This window comes from Chiloscyllium plagiosum, unplaced genomic scaffold, assembly GCF_037043375.1.
Source record: "Chiloscyllium plagiosum isolate Xiang-an unplaced genomic scaffold, Cpla_swu_hap1 HiC_scaffold_23, whole genome shotgun sequence".
In the NCBI taxonomy this organism is placed as follows: Eukaryota; Metazoa; Chordata; class Chondrichthyes; order Orectolobiformes; family Hemiscylliidae; genus Chiloscyllium; species Chiloscyllium plagiosum.
Window position 1 is genome coordinate 48,964,674 of NW_028270161.1, and position 16,670 is coordinate 48,981,343.

The following is a 16,670-nucleotide window of genomic DNA, read 5'->3' on the forward strand; positions in this document are numbered from 1 at the left end:
GCCATGAAGGAGATTGTATAGTGTGAAAGGAAAAAGTTCAACTACGCAATCTTGGACTCTGCACACCCTGAGCGAAAGTTGTATAAAGCAATTTCTAATCCTCCTAAGCAATCTACTTGGTCTCCAGGCTATCATTGGTCCTTTTAACTAAATCAGCCTACCTCCTAAACTGTGGCCTGACAAAGGGAAACGTAGAAAATGTGTGAAACTCAGGCTCTTATCGTAAGGAAGCTGAAGCTTTTTGTCTTCATGAATCACATATACATCTGAATTCCATGATTCTCCTTTTACAGAGTGAGAGATAAGAACAGATTTTGGTGTTGTCATTTTAGGATTTATTGAATTAGTGAGGCAGCAAAGCTAAAAACAGTCTTTGAGAACGTCCAGTACTGTGAAATTCAAACACTATCATTATCATCAGCTAGCCTTGATTTTGAGGATGACATCAACTCAGAATCTTGAGTTTTTGCCATAGGCCAAACTGTATACACCAAGGAGAAAGAAATATAAGTATAAATAGGATTGAGTTACTTGGACATTGAGGACTTCCATAGAGTCCTAGAGATGTGCAGCATGGAAACAGATCCTTCGTTCCAAATTGTCCATGCAAACCAGAGACCCTAAATTAATCTAGTCCCATTTGCCAGCATTTGGCCCATATCCCTCTAAATCCTTCCTATTCATGTACCTATCTAGATGCCTTTTAAATGTTATAATTGTACCAGCCTCTATCACCACCTCTGACAGCTCATTCCATAGATTCGCCACCCTCTGTGTAGAAAGAGTTGCTTTTCGATCCCTTTTAAATTTTCCCTCTCACCTTAAACCTATGCCCTGTAGTGTTGGACGACTCCTACTCTGGGAAAAAGACTTTGTCTATTTATCCAACCATGCCCCTCGTGATTTTATAAACTTCTATAAGGTCATCCCTCAGCCTCCAACACGCCAATGAAAATAGCCACAGCCTATTCAGCCTCTCCCATAGCTCAAATTGAACATGTGAGGATTGTGCATATTTTTAACTAGAATCAAGACCCAGGGTGATTCAAATGTATAAAACTGAACATGGGAATTAGAAACAGCAGTAGACGTTTGACTCTTTGTTGGGTGGGTTATTTTTCAGAGGTTGGTGTGGACTTGTTGGGCCAAATGGCCTGTTTCCATACTTTAGGGAATCTATTCTAATCTAAATGCTCCAACCCCAAGAATGTCCTTGTAAATCTTCTTTGAATCCTTTCAAGTTTAACAACACGTTTCCCAATAGGACCGAGACCAGAATTGAGTGCAGTATCCAAAAGTGGCCTAACCAATGTCATGTTCAGTCACAACATGACATCCCAACTTTTGTGCACTGATCATTAAAGGTAAGCATACCAAAAGCCTCTTTCACTTTCAAGGAACTATGAACCTACACCCCCCAAGGTCTCTTTGTTTGGCAGCACTCCCAGGACCTTACCATTAAGTGTATAAGTCCTGCTGTGATTTGCCTTATCAAAATGCCTCCTGTCAGGGTCTGTGGTCTATGGTCCACGTACCTATGATCAAGTTCTTTTGATTAAAGGAGCATGTAGAATTTAAAGAGCCCTTCTGTTTTGACAGAAAATGTTATTATCATAGCTGTGCTGTATGAGGATGTTGGTGGTGTTATCCTCATGGTATATGTAGTTTACACATTTAATTCTGTTCAAAGTTTTCAAGAGTGAATAGTGATCTGTGTTGTGTTGTAGGTATTACCACTGCTGCAGTGTGTGTTTACCCATCTCGGGTTTCTGATGCAGTACAAACATTAAAGAGTATTGAGTGTAATATCCCTGTTGCCTCAGGTATGAAAATTTAAAACTTTTTTGTTTCAATGATAGTAAATTGTTTTGAATTTTTAAAATAAATGTATTCGGCAAATTTTTAGGCAGTGATTCTAATGAAATCTCAAAGCTAGATTTTCTGATTGGTGTCATTTTAACTGTGTGATTGTTAATTGTTAAAATAATGACAAGTGGAAAATAAGAACTTGTAGCTTCTGATGTTAACAGTGAATCATAGTGTTCTGTTCACCTTTACCTGCACCTCTCACCTTCTGCCACTGAAATTCTCAATTCGCTCTTGATTAGCTCATCTCTATTTATTCAGTGCTTTGCTGTTTGGCCTCCTTGCATTAACACTTCAAATGTTAATTCATCCAAATGTACTGCAGTGGGGGAACAAGAGTTCTGTAAGCTCCACATTGTCCTCTTCCTGTTCCTCAAGATTTATTCACCTTGCATGTTAATTTTAATTCATGTCAGGGATAGCTTGGTTCTGTTCAGAGCATTGTAATCTCCTGCTGCCATACATGCTTGCATGTGTCCTCTACTTCTGTAACACTAGATCTTACCAGTCCTCTGCTCCACAGCCACTCAATTGTATTCCTGTCTTCTGCTATTCTATACCTAGTTCTACACTATTTTTGGAAGTACTTAGACTCTTTGTGACTTCAATTTCACATTGGTCTCTTTCTGCCTTAGTCTTTCTTCCATAGTTAAATTTCATGGATCCCTTTTGTCTTTATATCATACTGCAAAACTTGTAGAGAAGCACAATAGAAATTTAATTTACTTCTTTGTCTCAATTCTACTTAAATTATGACATTGTTTTAATGTATCAGTGGCAACTGGTTTTCCTGCTGGGCAGACACCACTGGCGATACGTTTGCAGGAGATAAAAATGGCTGTTGCAGAAGGTGCTAGAGAAATTGACATTGTAATTAACAGAACCTTGGTGCTGAAAGGCCAGTGGGAAGGTAAGGGCTGTTTAATTGTTTGCAAGTAAGAATTATTTGGACGTTGCTTGTATTTTGTTTAAAAATAAATTGTATGTACTGCTGTGATTACCTGCCTGCATTCTCTTTTGAACAAGTTCTCCTAAAATTGCTGGTTCTTTTTCTTCTGTTATACAATATGTTTGTCATCACTGAGGCTAACTCCTTTGTTAAACAGAAGGAAGCTTCCCCTTTGGCTCAGAGCTTGCCACTAATCACTATTCATCAGACATTTGTGGTTATTGCACTTGTTCTAATAAGCACTTTATAATTTCTTAATCTTAATTCAATTGGGGAGTTTGATTAGAGTTCATGTCCAGAAGCAGGAAAGGAAAGATTAGATATGAATTGTGTTACATTAGTTTATGCATTGGCAGAATTTGTAAATTTGGTTGGATGCTTCAGTGTCTCTCATACTTAGGGTTAATTTTCATTTCTGCTGCAAAGTGTTTCCTGCCTGATATTTACCAATCAACTTACAAATGTCAACTTCTTGGTTATTGTAGTGTAACAGCTGACGTTTCGAGAATTCTTTGATTCTATTTGAACAAAAGAAACTAACATTGAAATGAACCAATGAGTTTTCTAGAGAAGAAAACCTGGGAAACTTAGTTTTTCTGGTCAATATATAATTCCCAGTTCCCAGTCTTCCAGCAACTTGTTTGACTCTTAACCATCCTCCTGTAGTGCTCCAGGAAGCCAATCAGCTGAAATGGGAGGTGATGGCCTTGTTGTGTCATCACTAGATCCAGAGAACCTGATAGTGTTCTAGGGACCCGGATTCAAATTCTGCCAGCACAGATGATGGAATCTGAATTCAATACATACCTGGAATTGGGAACCTCATGAGGACTATAAAACCATTGTCAATTATTGGAAAAACCCATCTGGTACACTGTCCTTTAGGGATGAAAACTGCTATCTGGCATAATGTATGTTCACATCCACAGCAATATGGTTGGCACTTAACTGTCTTCTGGGTAATAAATGCTGGGCTGGCCAGAGATTCCCACATCCCATGAAGGAGAAAAAAAAAAACAAAAATTGAGTGTGTCAGTGTTCCTTCACCATAGGATCACATCTGAGAGACAGGGTCGAAGCGTATATCAAGGAGGGCAGAATGGGAAATTGCAAGCAGCTTACAGAGAGAATAGGGGAGCATATTCGACGTAGCATTTTGGCGAAAGTGGCACAGATGTATCAAGGATAGGACCATTAAGAAAAATGGAAAAGCATATTTTCATATTGCTATTTTCTGTTTAAAGCTCTCAATATTTATTGTGTTTCTAGAGTTGTATAACGAGATTCAACAATGCCATGATGCTTGTGGGGAAGCCCATATGAAGACCATACTCGGAACAGGAGAACTGGGATCATTAACAAACATCTACAAGGCTAGTCTTGTAGCTATGATGGCAGGTAAATTTAAACTCTGTCTAGTGTAATCCCAAAGGTTTACATAAAGCTCAATGGGTAGCACACCTGCTTTTGTGTGAATTGGTGAGTTCAAGTCTGCTATTTAAGGTTGTCACTCCAGTACAGTATAAAGGGAGAGCCATGTTGGCAGAGATGCCACCTTTTTTGTGGTAATTCAGTCAAGCCCAGTCTGGCTTTTCTGGTAGATAAGTATGGTGTTAAATGTCTTGAGAAATGAAAAAAAAACTGTCTGGCCAACACCTTGGGCTAGAATCAGATTATTCTGTATATGTGATTCCGCTGTGTTATACTGCACCCCACCATTTGTGCAGTACATTGAGATCTTTCTATTTTTAGATATGCAACACCTTATTTCACTTGTTTTGTTTCACTGTTTTGGCAATATTTGCTCCAAGAATATGCACGTTTCTTCTCAAAAAGATATGTGGCATTGAATTGTAGGATGTAAAGAGCTATTCTATACAGAGTGAGGAAAAAAAATCAAGCTGGTCTTGTATCTCTTAGCAACTTGCTAAATCTGCAGTGCCAGAGGCTCAGAGGATGTCTCATGTATCTGACATTTTGCACAGAGAAAGGTGTGATTAAATTTTTAAAAAACTTGGTGATGGAGAATGTAGAGAAATTTACATGAGTAGTTTTATCTGATTGTAGCATAACATAATTGCCTGATCAGGCATGTTTGTGGAATTCCAAGGTATCTTTTGTACATGGCCATTCAGCGCATTGTGTCTGTGCTTGCTTTATCAAAGCTATCCTGTTGGCAATACTTTCCTTGCTCTTCACTTGAAGCCTGCAAATTTTTCCTATTCAATATTCTTATGAAAGCTATCATTGAATCTTCCACCGCCATTTCAAGCTGCACGTAACATGACAAATGTCTGCAGAAACAAATCTCCTGTGGTTCATTTGCTGATTATCTTAAACCTGTGTCCTCTGCCTACTGACCCTCTGTCCAGTAGAAGTAGTTTCTACTTATAAATCTTTCCAAAACTGTGTGTAATTTTAAAACCTCTACTAAATCTTCAGCAAAATAAGTGTGTACAACTTCTTCGTGAAATTTCTGACTTTAGTTTGTCCTTTCTCAACATCAACTTGTCCAACATCCTGCAGTTTATATTCAGTTCCACAAGACTCCTCATCCTTGCTGATTTACGCTAACTCATTGTTTAAATGATGTGGAGGAGCCAAATCATTTAACATTGTTTAAGGGTAATGCAGGTCAAGAGCAGCAAATAGATGGGATCACAATCACCTGGTGGTTCACTTGCTGATTATCTTAAACCTGTGTCCTCTGCCTACTGACCCTCCACCCAGTAGAAGCAGTTTTGATGTTTATACTTTTCAAGCCACTTCATCCTTTCTTGGTCCTTCACTGTTGTTGGGTGAAAATCCTGGAACTCCCTTCCTAACAACACCATGGGTGGCCCTACACACTAAGGACTGCAGTAGTTTAAGGAGACAGCTCATTATGCACCTTCTTTCTGGCATTTATGGCTGGCTTAGCCAGCAACACCCACGTCCCATGAGTGAATTTTAAACAAAATACTGTGAATGCTAAAAATCTGAAATAAGATAGAAACTGTTATCTGTGAAAAGAGAAACAGTTTTTTCAATTCAGTCATCTTTCATGTGAACAGGAAGAATTTTATGTTCAAGTACAGGGACAGCACAAATTGATGGACGAGCATGGGGTGGGGTGGGGTGGTGGTGGTGGTGTGAGAAAGAAGAAAGGTTTGTAATATTGTGGAGGGAGTGATTTAGAATCGACATCCTCTGCTGAATGCTGAGATTCTCCGGTTTCAGTCTCTTGCTCTCCTTTCTCTCCCTTTTTGCCTTGCTATTGACAGCCAATACTTCAGCTGGTTCAATCTTGTTCTTTATTTTCAATTTATATTTGAAATGTGGCTATTGCTGGCTAGGTCTCCATTTCAGCCTTGAAAAATTCTCAAATTCAGTATTTTTAGCCAAAGCTTTTGTCACCTTTCTTTATTATTTGTCTCCTTGCCTCAGCATCTGTTTTTCTTATGCTAATCAGTAGGTCCCTTTGTTTTTAAGGATGCTGTTAAAATACAAATTCTTACTGAGATCCCAAATACCAACAGCCTTAAGCATAGTAAACTCTCCTAAAGTCCTGCTTTGTTCTTCGTTTCATTTAATTTTGCCTTCCACAATAAGAGATCATTTTTAGCTTGACCAAACCTTATAAAATTTCAAGCATTTAGATCACGGACCATAAGAAATGTCAACAGGAGAAAGCTGTTTTGCTCCAAACCTGCTGTACCATTGAATAGGATCATGGTTGATCTGACATTCTGCATACCCATTTTCCTACATTTTCTGCTTAACCCTTGATTCCCCTACTGATCAAGAATCTGTCTCAGCCTTAAAAATAGGCGAGTACTCTGTCCCCACAGTGCTCAGTGGCAGGGAACTCCGAAGACACTCAACCCTCAGAGAAGAAAGTCCTCCTCTTTTCAGTCTTTAATTGGTGTCCCTTTATTCTGAGACTAGCCCTCTGGTCCTAGACACTGCCATGAGGGGAAATATCCTCTCAGCTTTACTCAAGCTTCTTAACGTTCCAATGAGATCGCCTCTCATTCTTCGAAACTCCAGTGAGTAGAATCCCAACCAGTTTAGCCTTTGTTCCATACCAGGGATCATCTTAATGAACTTTCTCAGAACTGCCTCCAATATAATATCTTTCCTTAAATATGGGAACCAAAGCTGCTCACAGTACTCCAGATGAGGTCTTAGCAGCACTTTGTACTGGTTGCAGTAAGACTTCCCTACTCTTGTGCTGCTAACCCCAAACCTAATCCATCCCTTTTGAAATAAGGGCTAACATTCCAGTGGCCTTCCTGTTGACTTGCTGCACCTGTGTGTGACCATTCTGTGTTTCATGCACAAGCACTCCCAAGTGTCTTTGTGTTGCAGCTGTCTGCAGTTCTTATTCAAATAATACGTTGTTCTTTTGTTCTCCCTTCTGAAGTGAGCAACTTCACATTTTCCCACATTATACTCCATTTGCCAACTATTTGTCCACTTAGTTAACCTATCAATATCTCTCTCTCAACTGTTTGTACTGCTCTTGCAACCTGTTTTTTGTGTCATCTACAAATTTGGCTATAATACTTTTGCTTCCATCCTCCAAGTCATTAAAATATATTGTAAACAGTTGTGGTCCCAACACTTGTGATCCATCTGGAACCCCACTGGTCACAGGTCACCAACCTGAAAAAGAGCCACTTATCACCATTCGCTGCTTCCTGCACATGAGCCAATTCTACTTTTACCAGCTATTTTCATATCCAATATTCCAGTGAAAAAGGTTATCTGATACCCTAGTTTCCTATTCATCTCTGATATTAATAAATGTCTCCTGTTGTCTAGTTCTGGAATTCATGTAAAGTATGGCATCCAAAATTGGATTTTTTTTTAAGCTGTGGCTTGACCAATTATTTATATAGATTTGGCATTTGCCCTTTATTTCACACTGTGTAAGTTGTATTTTTACTTTGTAATTTAGAAGATTGATTGTTCCTTGTTAGCAGAAATGCATTTTCTCTTAAGTACGCTAGAATTTTAGCTGGTTTGGATAATTGGAAGTCATTTTAATGCAACACTTCATTTTTATTTTTGCAAGAGCATTCCAGTTGTTCCTAGAGTGCAGGTGAAAGAGGAAATGTGTTTAAATTGAGTGGTTTTGACAAGCTAAATAAAAATGGTCAACATTGGTGAGTTAGTAACTAAAGAATACTTTAACCACAGAGCTCTGATGGAGTGCTCACTTAGAGTGTAACAATGCAGGCCTGGTTTTATATCTGAATGCCATGCAACCATTCAGCAGATGCTTATTCCTTCACAATTCTGTCCAGTGATGGGAGAAAAATAATGTGTACTCTGTGATTCTTTTGAACAGCACTCCTTTAATGTGCAGATGTGTTCTTGTCTCTTCCCCAAATTTGAGTCTTAGTTCAGTTGCACGGCCGTATGTTTTAAATAGAAAAAGTGAAACTTCATTCTCATGGCTAGATTTTGTACTGCAAGAACAAGAATTTCCCAGTCATCTGTTAAAATTCACCACCACTGTAGTCTGCATTTTCATGTGGGGATGAACAAGACAAAGTTAGAAGTAATTCAGCCTCTTCTAAAACTATACTCATATGATAAAGGTAGAATGTGAATTTCTGCAAGACTGAATTATTTTACATGTAACCAATTGGTACATATACAGATATGAAACTGTTTTGGTAATACCTTCTCTCTCCCCTTCCCTGCTCATCTTTCCCAGATCTTTGTGTTTGAATCCCTCAGGTTTCCATCTCTGTCACAACACCAGACTGCTCTTCTAAGAGTCACAAAAAAATCTTGTGTGAGTCTGACAAAGTTAATTTCTCCCTCCTCTTCCTCCATGATCTGACTGCTGCTTTTGACATAGTTGATCACACCATCCTCTCTCCACTGTCATCCAGCTGGATGGAACTGCACTTGCCTTGTCCATTCTTACCTAGAAAGAAACCAGAGAACTGGCATCAGCTGTTCTTCCTTCTCCTATGTGGTTCCTTGTGGTGGCTCCTAAGGGTTTCTCCTTGGCCTGCTTCTATTTTTCATCAATGTGCTGCCCCACAACAACACCCAAAAGCACAATGTCAGGTTTCAAATTTACATGGACAATAGCTATCTCCACACTGCTGCCACCTCTGGATTCCATCAGTCACTTCAAATGACCAGAATTCTTGTCCAACTTCCAGAAACAGATGACCAAAAATTTTCTCAATCTAAATATTAGGAGGCTGGAGCTGTTGTCTTTGGTACCTGCCACAAACTCCATTCTCCAGCCCCTGACTTAATCAATTTTCTCGGACATAGTTGGATATTGACGCAGATTGCTGACAACCTTGATGTTGCTCTTAACCCTGCAATGAGCTTCTGACCACACATTATAACAACCAATTTCCACCTCCTTTCCAGGGTCTGACTCCATCCTTACCTCTATTCACCAACTGCAACTCTCTGTCATCTGTACCTGTGTTACCTCTAGACTTGATTATGACCATGTTTCCTTCTTACAACCTCCTTAAATTGAATTCAGCTGCCACTGGGCTAGGAGCAGACAGGTGGGACTAGTTTAGTTTGGGATTATGATCAGCATGGACTGTTTGGACCAAAGGATCTGTTTCCATGCTGTATGACTCTATAAGTAGCATTTACCCATCACACCTGTGCTCACCTTGCCAAATTGAGTAATGCTTCGATTTTTAAGTGTTCGCCATTGTTTCCAGATCTCCTCTTAGTGTTAACCTTCCTGATGTCTGTAACCACCTGCACCCTGCGATCCTTTGAAGTATCTTACTTATCCAATTTTGCTGATTCTTGACAGTCATGCCTCCAATTGCCAAGGGCCCAAACTCAGGCATTTTCTCGGAGAAAGTGAGGAATGCAGATGCTGGAGATCAGAGCTGAAAATGTGTTGCTGGAAAAGCGCAGCAGGTCAGGCAGCATCCAAGGAGCAGGTCAGGCAGCATCCAAGGACCAACAAGCACCACCTCCTGTTCACCAGTTTTGAAAATGCTGGCTCGCAGAGGTACATCGTCGCAAATGGCAAGAGTACAACAATAGCATGGTCAGAGATCTTTGAATATTCATGTACCACTGTCAGCGAAACCACACACTATAACACCTCTCCAGACTTCAGCTTCATTGTGGAATCAATCCATAAATCTGATGTTAAAAGGAAAAATCAGAATACATAGCTTTTGTGTTGAATCGGGAGATTGAATGGATCATGCATCCAGTTGTAGTCTTCCACGTTTGTTGAGAAGCAGGAGAATTTGGACTTTCCTTGCACTGCTTAGATGTGTTTGAATGTAAAGCTGTGCATCTTGACAGCTATGTCTGCAGCTAATGATGTTGGTGGAAACAGCTAGAGTGAAACCCCAGCCACTGTCTCTTGCCAAGGGCCTAATTTTCACCTGAAACCTTGAAGTTTATCACTGGTGGTCAGGATCATCTTGTTCCTCCTTTTGCAATTTAGTATTCAGCTCATTGAGAAGGCTAAAAATATCTGAAGGATATTCCAACTTAGCTCACCAGTTACCATCAGATTGTAACGTCTTATAAGGCGGTTCATGTGTTGTTGCACACTCTGTGTCATTCCTCTTCTGGGCTCATGAACTTGGGCATGAACCTTCACCAGCATTAACCATTACATCTCCAACGGTAAACTCTTTGACCCTCATCTCTGCACACAAAATAGTGATCAAATGTGATTTCGATGGCCACGATTTTATGTAATTCACAGCTTGCTCTAATCCAGCAGCTTACTGTGGTGGTATTGTTTTGGCTAAAAGAACTTCACGGTGGAGGATGCAGTGGTTCATCTGAAGGTCAGGATTTTGCTGTTTCAGCTTACTGACACATGCTTTGATTTTCTTCATCATGGGGACTGCTCCGTAAGTGAAAATGCTCGAACACATGGACCAGATAGGTTTGTTTTCCCTCGAGTAGGTAACTTTTACCCAAAATATTTCTTCAATAGGTGCACGAATCAGTGGCTCCTTAGAGTAGAAAAAAATCTCCTCAATTGGATTCACATAAACATATCAAATGATGACCAGCAGCTGGCAGTGTCTGCTTGTATTGGTAGACTCGTCAATTTATAAAGCAACCTTCCCATTAGGAGCTAACTTCACTTTCAGTACCTTTCGATATCAGCTGACATGTCATCAATTTGCCATTTAACCATTATCAGAGTGGAACTTTGTTGATTTTATTTGCAGTATCAGCTCCTGTCATCTCATCTATGATTTTTTTACATATAGGCATGATTAAGGTTTCTGAAATAATATAGGGCATCTTTGATGTTGCTGCAAGATCAGCCACCAGATAACTGGCATTTGTGGTTTATGCAATACTTGAGCACAGTCCATCAGGTGTTGGGTCTGCATGATGTTTTGTCCTCTTAAGCTTAAAGTATTGAATGGGTTTATTCACCAGAGATGGATGTTTCATCTGTAAATGGTGTCTTATTTTGTACCAACGCAGTGTTTGCCAACTTAATCTGTGCAGGTAAGACATTTAAGTAAGTAACAAGCAGCATTGCCTGTCCATGAAGATCCAAAGTAGACAGGCAGGAGGCTGGAAGAACACAGAAGCCAGGCAGCATTAGGAAGTGTAGAAGTCCGACCTTTCGGGTGTAACCCTTCTTCAGGACCTGAAGTGACAGTTATAGTGACATAACTAAAAAAAATCCAAAAACATTATTTGCTTTATAATATGAAAATGTGTCTAGGCAGGGAGACCAATTTAACAGCCGTAGAGTCTTAGAGATGTGCAGCACGGAAATTTTGGTTTCCGACTCATCCACGCCGACCAGTTATCCTAAAATAATCTAGTCCCATTTGCCAGCACTTAACCCATATCCTTCCAAACCTTTCCTATTCATGTACCCATCCAGATGCCTTTTAAATGTTGCAATTGTACCAGCCTCCACCACTTCCTCTGGCACTTCATTCAATACACGCACCACCCTCTACATGAAAAAGTTGCCCCTTAGGTCCCTTTTAAATCTTTCCTCTCTCACTCGAAACCTATGCCCTCTAGTTCTGGACTCCCCCACTCCCAGGAAAAGACCTTGTCTGTTTACCTTATCCATGCCCCTCATGATTTTATAAACTGCTATAAGATCACCCTTCAACCTCTGATGATCCAGGTTGAACAGCACCAGCCTGTTCGACCTCTCCTTATAGCTCAAACCCATTCAGCAACTTTGTGCCTCTTTATTGTATGTGTGTTGTTTCGTCTCTGATCAGAACTATGGAAACTCATTGCACATGCTCTTACCAAATGTTTAGTCCTACACATCCTGTCAGAAGGATGTTGTGAAACTTGAAAGGGTTCAGAAAAGATTTACAAGTGTGTTGCCAGGGTTGGAGGTTTTGAGCTATAGGGAGAGTCTGAAGAGGCTGGGGCTGTTTTCCCTGGAGCATCAGAGGCTGAGGGGTGACCTCAGAGGTTTATAAAATTACGAGGAGCATGGATAGGATAAATAGATAAGGTCTTTTCCCTGGGGTGGGAAAGTCCAGAACTAGAGGGCATAGGTTTTGGGTGAGGGGAAAGATATAAAAGGGACCTAAGGGGCAATGCAGAGCGTGGTAAGTGTATGGAATGAGCTGCCAGAGGAAGTGGTGGAGGCTGGTACAATTACAGCATTTAAAAAGCATCTGGATGGATATATGAATAGGAAGGGTTTGAAGGGATATGTGGCGGGTGCTGGCAAGTGGGACTAGATTGGTTTGGGATATTTGGTTGGCATGGACGAGTTGGACCGAAGGGTCTGCTTCCGTGCTGTACATCTCTATGACTCTGTGTGCAAGCTGGCTGCATCACAGAGTGTTGTTTCCTTTCTCCATTGCTTGTACAAAGACAAAGGTCAGCAGGTACAGTCTTCAATAATAGACACAGAGAAGAGAAGGTCTTCAGAATTACCCAGATATAGCAGTGCTGCTTCCCGGAGATTTTGCAGCTCACTTCTCACCTGTTGTGAAACACCAGTGTGCCACAGCTCACCAACTGAAAATCACTCTTTTAAGATACTCCATATCTACCTTGTATGTCCATGATCTTTGGCCATCTTCCCAAATAACTGTGGCTTATTTGATAAATATTGGTATGGAGTTCATCTTGCTGTACAAAAGGTGTTAATAGTTACATAGTAACTTAATATTTGGTGCCTAAAGGAGCTTCATTAACAATATCAGATTCAAATATATTGAGAGTTTGAGGTCAACTGAAAAGGATATTTTTATTTTCAGTTTGAGAGTATCATGCATTGGGAGTGTTTAAATGTTTCACATTAGTATTCATAAAGTAGCTTTGTAGTTTTTTTTAAATTTTGCAGTAGGTGGTGCTGTTACTTGTGGTCTCTCTCCCTTGAAAGTCAGAAATTGATCTTACTATTAAAGAGCTGCTTGGCAGAGTGAACATAATATCGAGATATTCATTTATATAACCCCAGTTTATTTTTTGTTACCGCTTTTTCACTGGCCCATGCCCTCCTGTCACTTGTCTTGTATCCTGGTCTGTTATGGATTTTTAAATGGAAAAGACAGGAAGATGGTCTGACTCCATGGCTACCTCTACTACATCTCTTAATCAGGCTACTGCAGCCACTTAGCCAAGTTCAATTGCTACAGTCCAAAATGAAGCTGCAGATACCATTGAAAATCAGCTACCAGGATAGGCTTTTTTTTGTGAACATGCTAGGCAGTAGACTGTAAGAATTGTGCTTCATATACTCAGTAGCATTCATATAACAAAAGTAAGGGTGGACACCAAAGATTAGCCTTTCCAGAGGGGGAGAGAGATATTAGCCATCTATTCAAGCACCCGTCCAACCTTCTGTGAAACAACTTGGAAAACGTGCAGGTAAGTTCACCCAGTTTCCAAGCTAACATTTACCATTCAGCAGCCAAGAACAGACTATCTGCTTATTTGTGTTTTATGACATTTCTGCACACTGGTTGCTGCAGTTGATCCTTAACACTCACTGCGCATCAACAGTTCATTGCTGTAAAGTCACAGAATCGTGCAGCATGGAAACAGGCCTTTTGGTCCAACCAGTCCACGTCAGCCATGTTCCCATACTAAACTAGTCCCATCTGCCTGCACTTGGCCCATATCCCTCCAAATCTTTCCTATTCATGAACCCATCCAAATGTCTTTTAAATGTAAGCTGTACTTGCATCCATTACTTTCTCTGGTAGTTGATTCCACAAACCACTCTGTGGAAAAAAAGTTGCCCCTCCGTCCTTTATAAATCTTTCTCTTCTCATATTAAAATATGCCCCCTAATTTTGAACTCTCCACCCTAGGGAAAAGATCCTTGTTGTTCACCTAATCTGTACCCCTCATGATCTTAGACACCTCAGTAAGGTTGCCGTTCAACCTTCTATGCTCCAGTGAAGTAAATCCAAGGCTTTCCAGTGTGTTTTTATATCTTAAACCCTCCATTCCCAGTCACATCTGGTAAAATTTTTCTGAACCTCTGCAGTTTAAGAATATCCTTCCCATAACAGGGTAACCAGAACTCCGCACACTACTCCAGAAGAGGTCTCAGTAATGTCCTGTACAACCTCAACAACATCCCACCTCTGATACTCAAAGGTCTGAGCAATAAAGGCAGGCACACCAACGCCGCCTTAACCATGGTGTCTACCTGCAAATTTCAAAGAATTATGTATCTCAACTCCTTGGCATCTCTGTTCTACAACACTACCCAGAACCCTACTATTAATTGTATAAGTTCTGTCCTTGTTTGTGGTGCTAAAATGCAAGACCTCATATTTATTCAATTTTGGTGTCATCTGCAAACTTCCTCACCATGCCCCATATATTCTCATCCAAATTGTTTATATAAATGACAAATAAAAGCAGACCCAGTACTGATCCCTGTGGAACACACTGTTTTGGGACTTCCTGAGGAAAATAAAAGCAAGTTCCTTATTTTTTTGTGTTGCAAAGGCACCAGTGCTGAACATGGCATTCCAGAGATAAACTTGAGAGGCAGATTCTCTTACACTCCAAACGCCTATCCTAATCCATAAAGCTTTTCTATCACATTGCATGCTTTCTGTCTGAGTTATGTTACTACAGGGCTTGGTCAGTAGTTTGTTCAGTGCTAAAATTTACATCTTCAAATGCTTTTTAAAATTCTGGTCTTGTATTTAATATCACTTTATTGCACTCATTCATGTTTGTCTGAAGCTTTATTTTGACCATTTTACATGTCTTGAGCAGATGAACAAATGGCATTTTTTTGTGAAGGGAAAACCAATTCAGATGAAGATGATAAAATTGTTGTGAAAGAACAATCACACTGTAATTGCTGTGGAAAATAAGCTCCTTACCTCCCTTACACTCAGAAAAATGCTTTAAATTATGATTTATAAAATAGATTTAAAGAGTATATCACAACTCTATGAAAAACTACTTTTGTGTGGGAACATGTTTTGGTCACAAATTCACCAAGGCTTCTTAGACAGCACTTTCCAAGCTCACAGCCGCTTTCACCTAGAAGGACAAGGGCAGCAGATACATGGGAATACTGCCACTTGCAAGCTCCCCTCCAAGTCATCACCATCCTGACTTGGACATCTATTGCTGTTCTTTCACTGTCATTGGGGCAAAATTCTGGAACTCCCTCCCTAATGGCATTGTGAGTCTAACTACAAAACATGGATTACAGCAGCTCAAGAAGGTAGCTCATCACCACCACCTCAAGGGCAACTAGAGATGGGCAATACACGCTGGCCCAGCCAGTGACATCCACATTCCACAAATGAACAAAAAAAAGTGACTTTTATTTGTAGACTAAATAAAGAGTGAAACCTAATTCGATGTTAATGCAGTGAGTTGGAGCGAAACCTTCATGCTTTCACTTCATGTCTTCTTCATATACCAACTGTGACCATCAGAATAGGAAGGGAAGGGCTCACAGATTCCTGCCCATTATAAAGTTTTCTTTCCAAAAGCTTTGTCATGTACATATGTTTCCTGTTGCATTGTAAGAATGAATATATTTAACACTTTATGCACTAACACCCTTGGCTTTTAGCAAGATAACTTGCAGTATCTTGTTTTAATTTTCACAGAAGTTGCTGTGTGCTTTCTGATTCTGTCAGTTAAGATAATGAAGACCCTCATGTACCGTTCATCTTCAAACCTATGTTAGGTCCTCCAGTTAAGAAACATAGGAGGAGGAGTGGGTCATTTAGCTAATCAAGCTCATTGATGGATGATGCTGCTGAAAATGTGTTGCTAGAAAAGCGCAGCAGGTCAGGCAGCATCCAAGGAGCAGGAGAATCGACGTTTCGGGCATGAGCCCTTCTTATGGAGGTTGGTGGGGTGGTAGGTGAGGACCAGTGGGGTTCTGTCCTGATGGCGATTGGAGGGGCAGGGCTCCAGGGCGGAGGAGCGGGAAGTGGAGAAGATGCGGTGGAGGGCATCGTCAATCACGTCTGGGGGGGAAATTGCGGTCTTTGAAGAAGGAGGCCATCTGGGTTGTACGGTATTGGAACTGGTCCTCCTGGGAGCTGATGCGGCGGAGACAAAGGAATTGGGAATAGCGTGTTTACAGGGGGCAGGGTGGGAGGAGGTGTAGTCTAGGTAGCTGTGGGAGTCAGTCGGTTTATAGTAAATGCCCATGTGGATTTGGTCACCCGAGATAGAAATGGAGAGGTCGAGGAAGGGGAAGGAGGAGTCTGAGACGGTCCAGGTAAATTTGAGGTCGGGGTGGAAGGTGTTGGTAAAGTGGATGAACTGTTCAACCTCCTCGTGGGAGCACGAGGCAGCGCCAATACAGTCATCGATGTAGCGGAGGAAAAGGTGGGGGGTGGTGCCAGTGTAGCTGCGGAAGATGGACTGTTCCACATATCCTATG

At 40.7% G+C, this 16,670-nt stretch overlaps 1 protein-coding gene across 2 annotated transcripts in view; it reads left to right on the forward strand.

Moving 5' to 3' along the window:
- Positions 1-16,670, forward strand: part of dera (deoxyribose-phosphate aldolase (putative)) — a 45,709-nt gene that overhangs the window by 14,730 nt on the left and 14,309 nt on the right. For both annotated transcript variants that reach the window (XM_087999654.1, XM_043713528.2), the window contains exons 4-6: positions 1,728-1,823; positions 2,642-2,776; positions 4,085-4,213. In XM_087999654.1, coding sequence (XP_087855780.1) covers positions 1,728-1,823; positions 2,642-2,776; positions 4,085-4,213 — 360 coding nt within the window. The remainder of the gene's footprint in view (positions 1-1,727; positions 1,824-2,641; positions 2,777-4,084; positions 4,214-16,670) is intronic.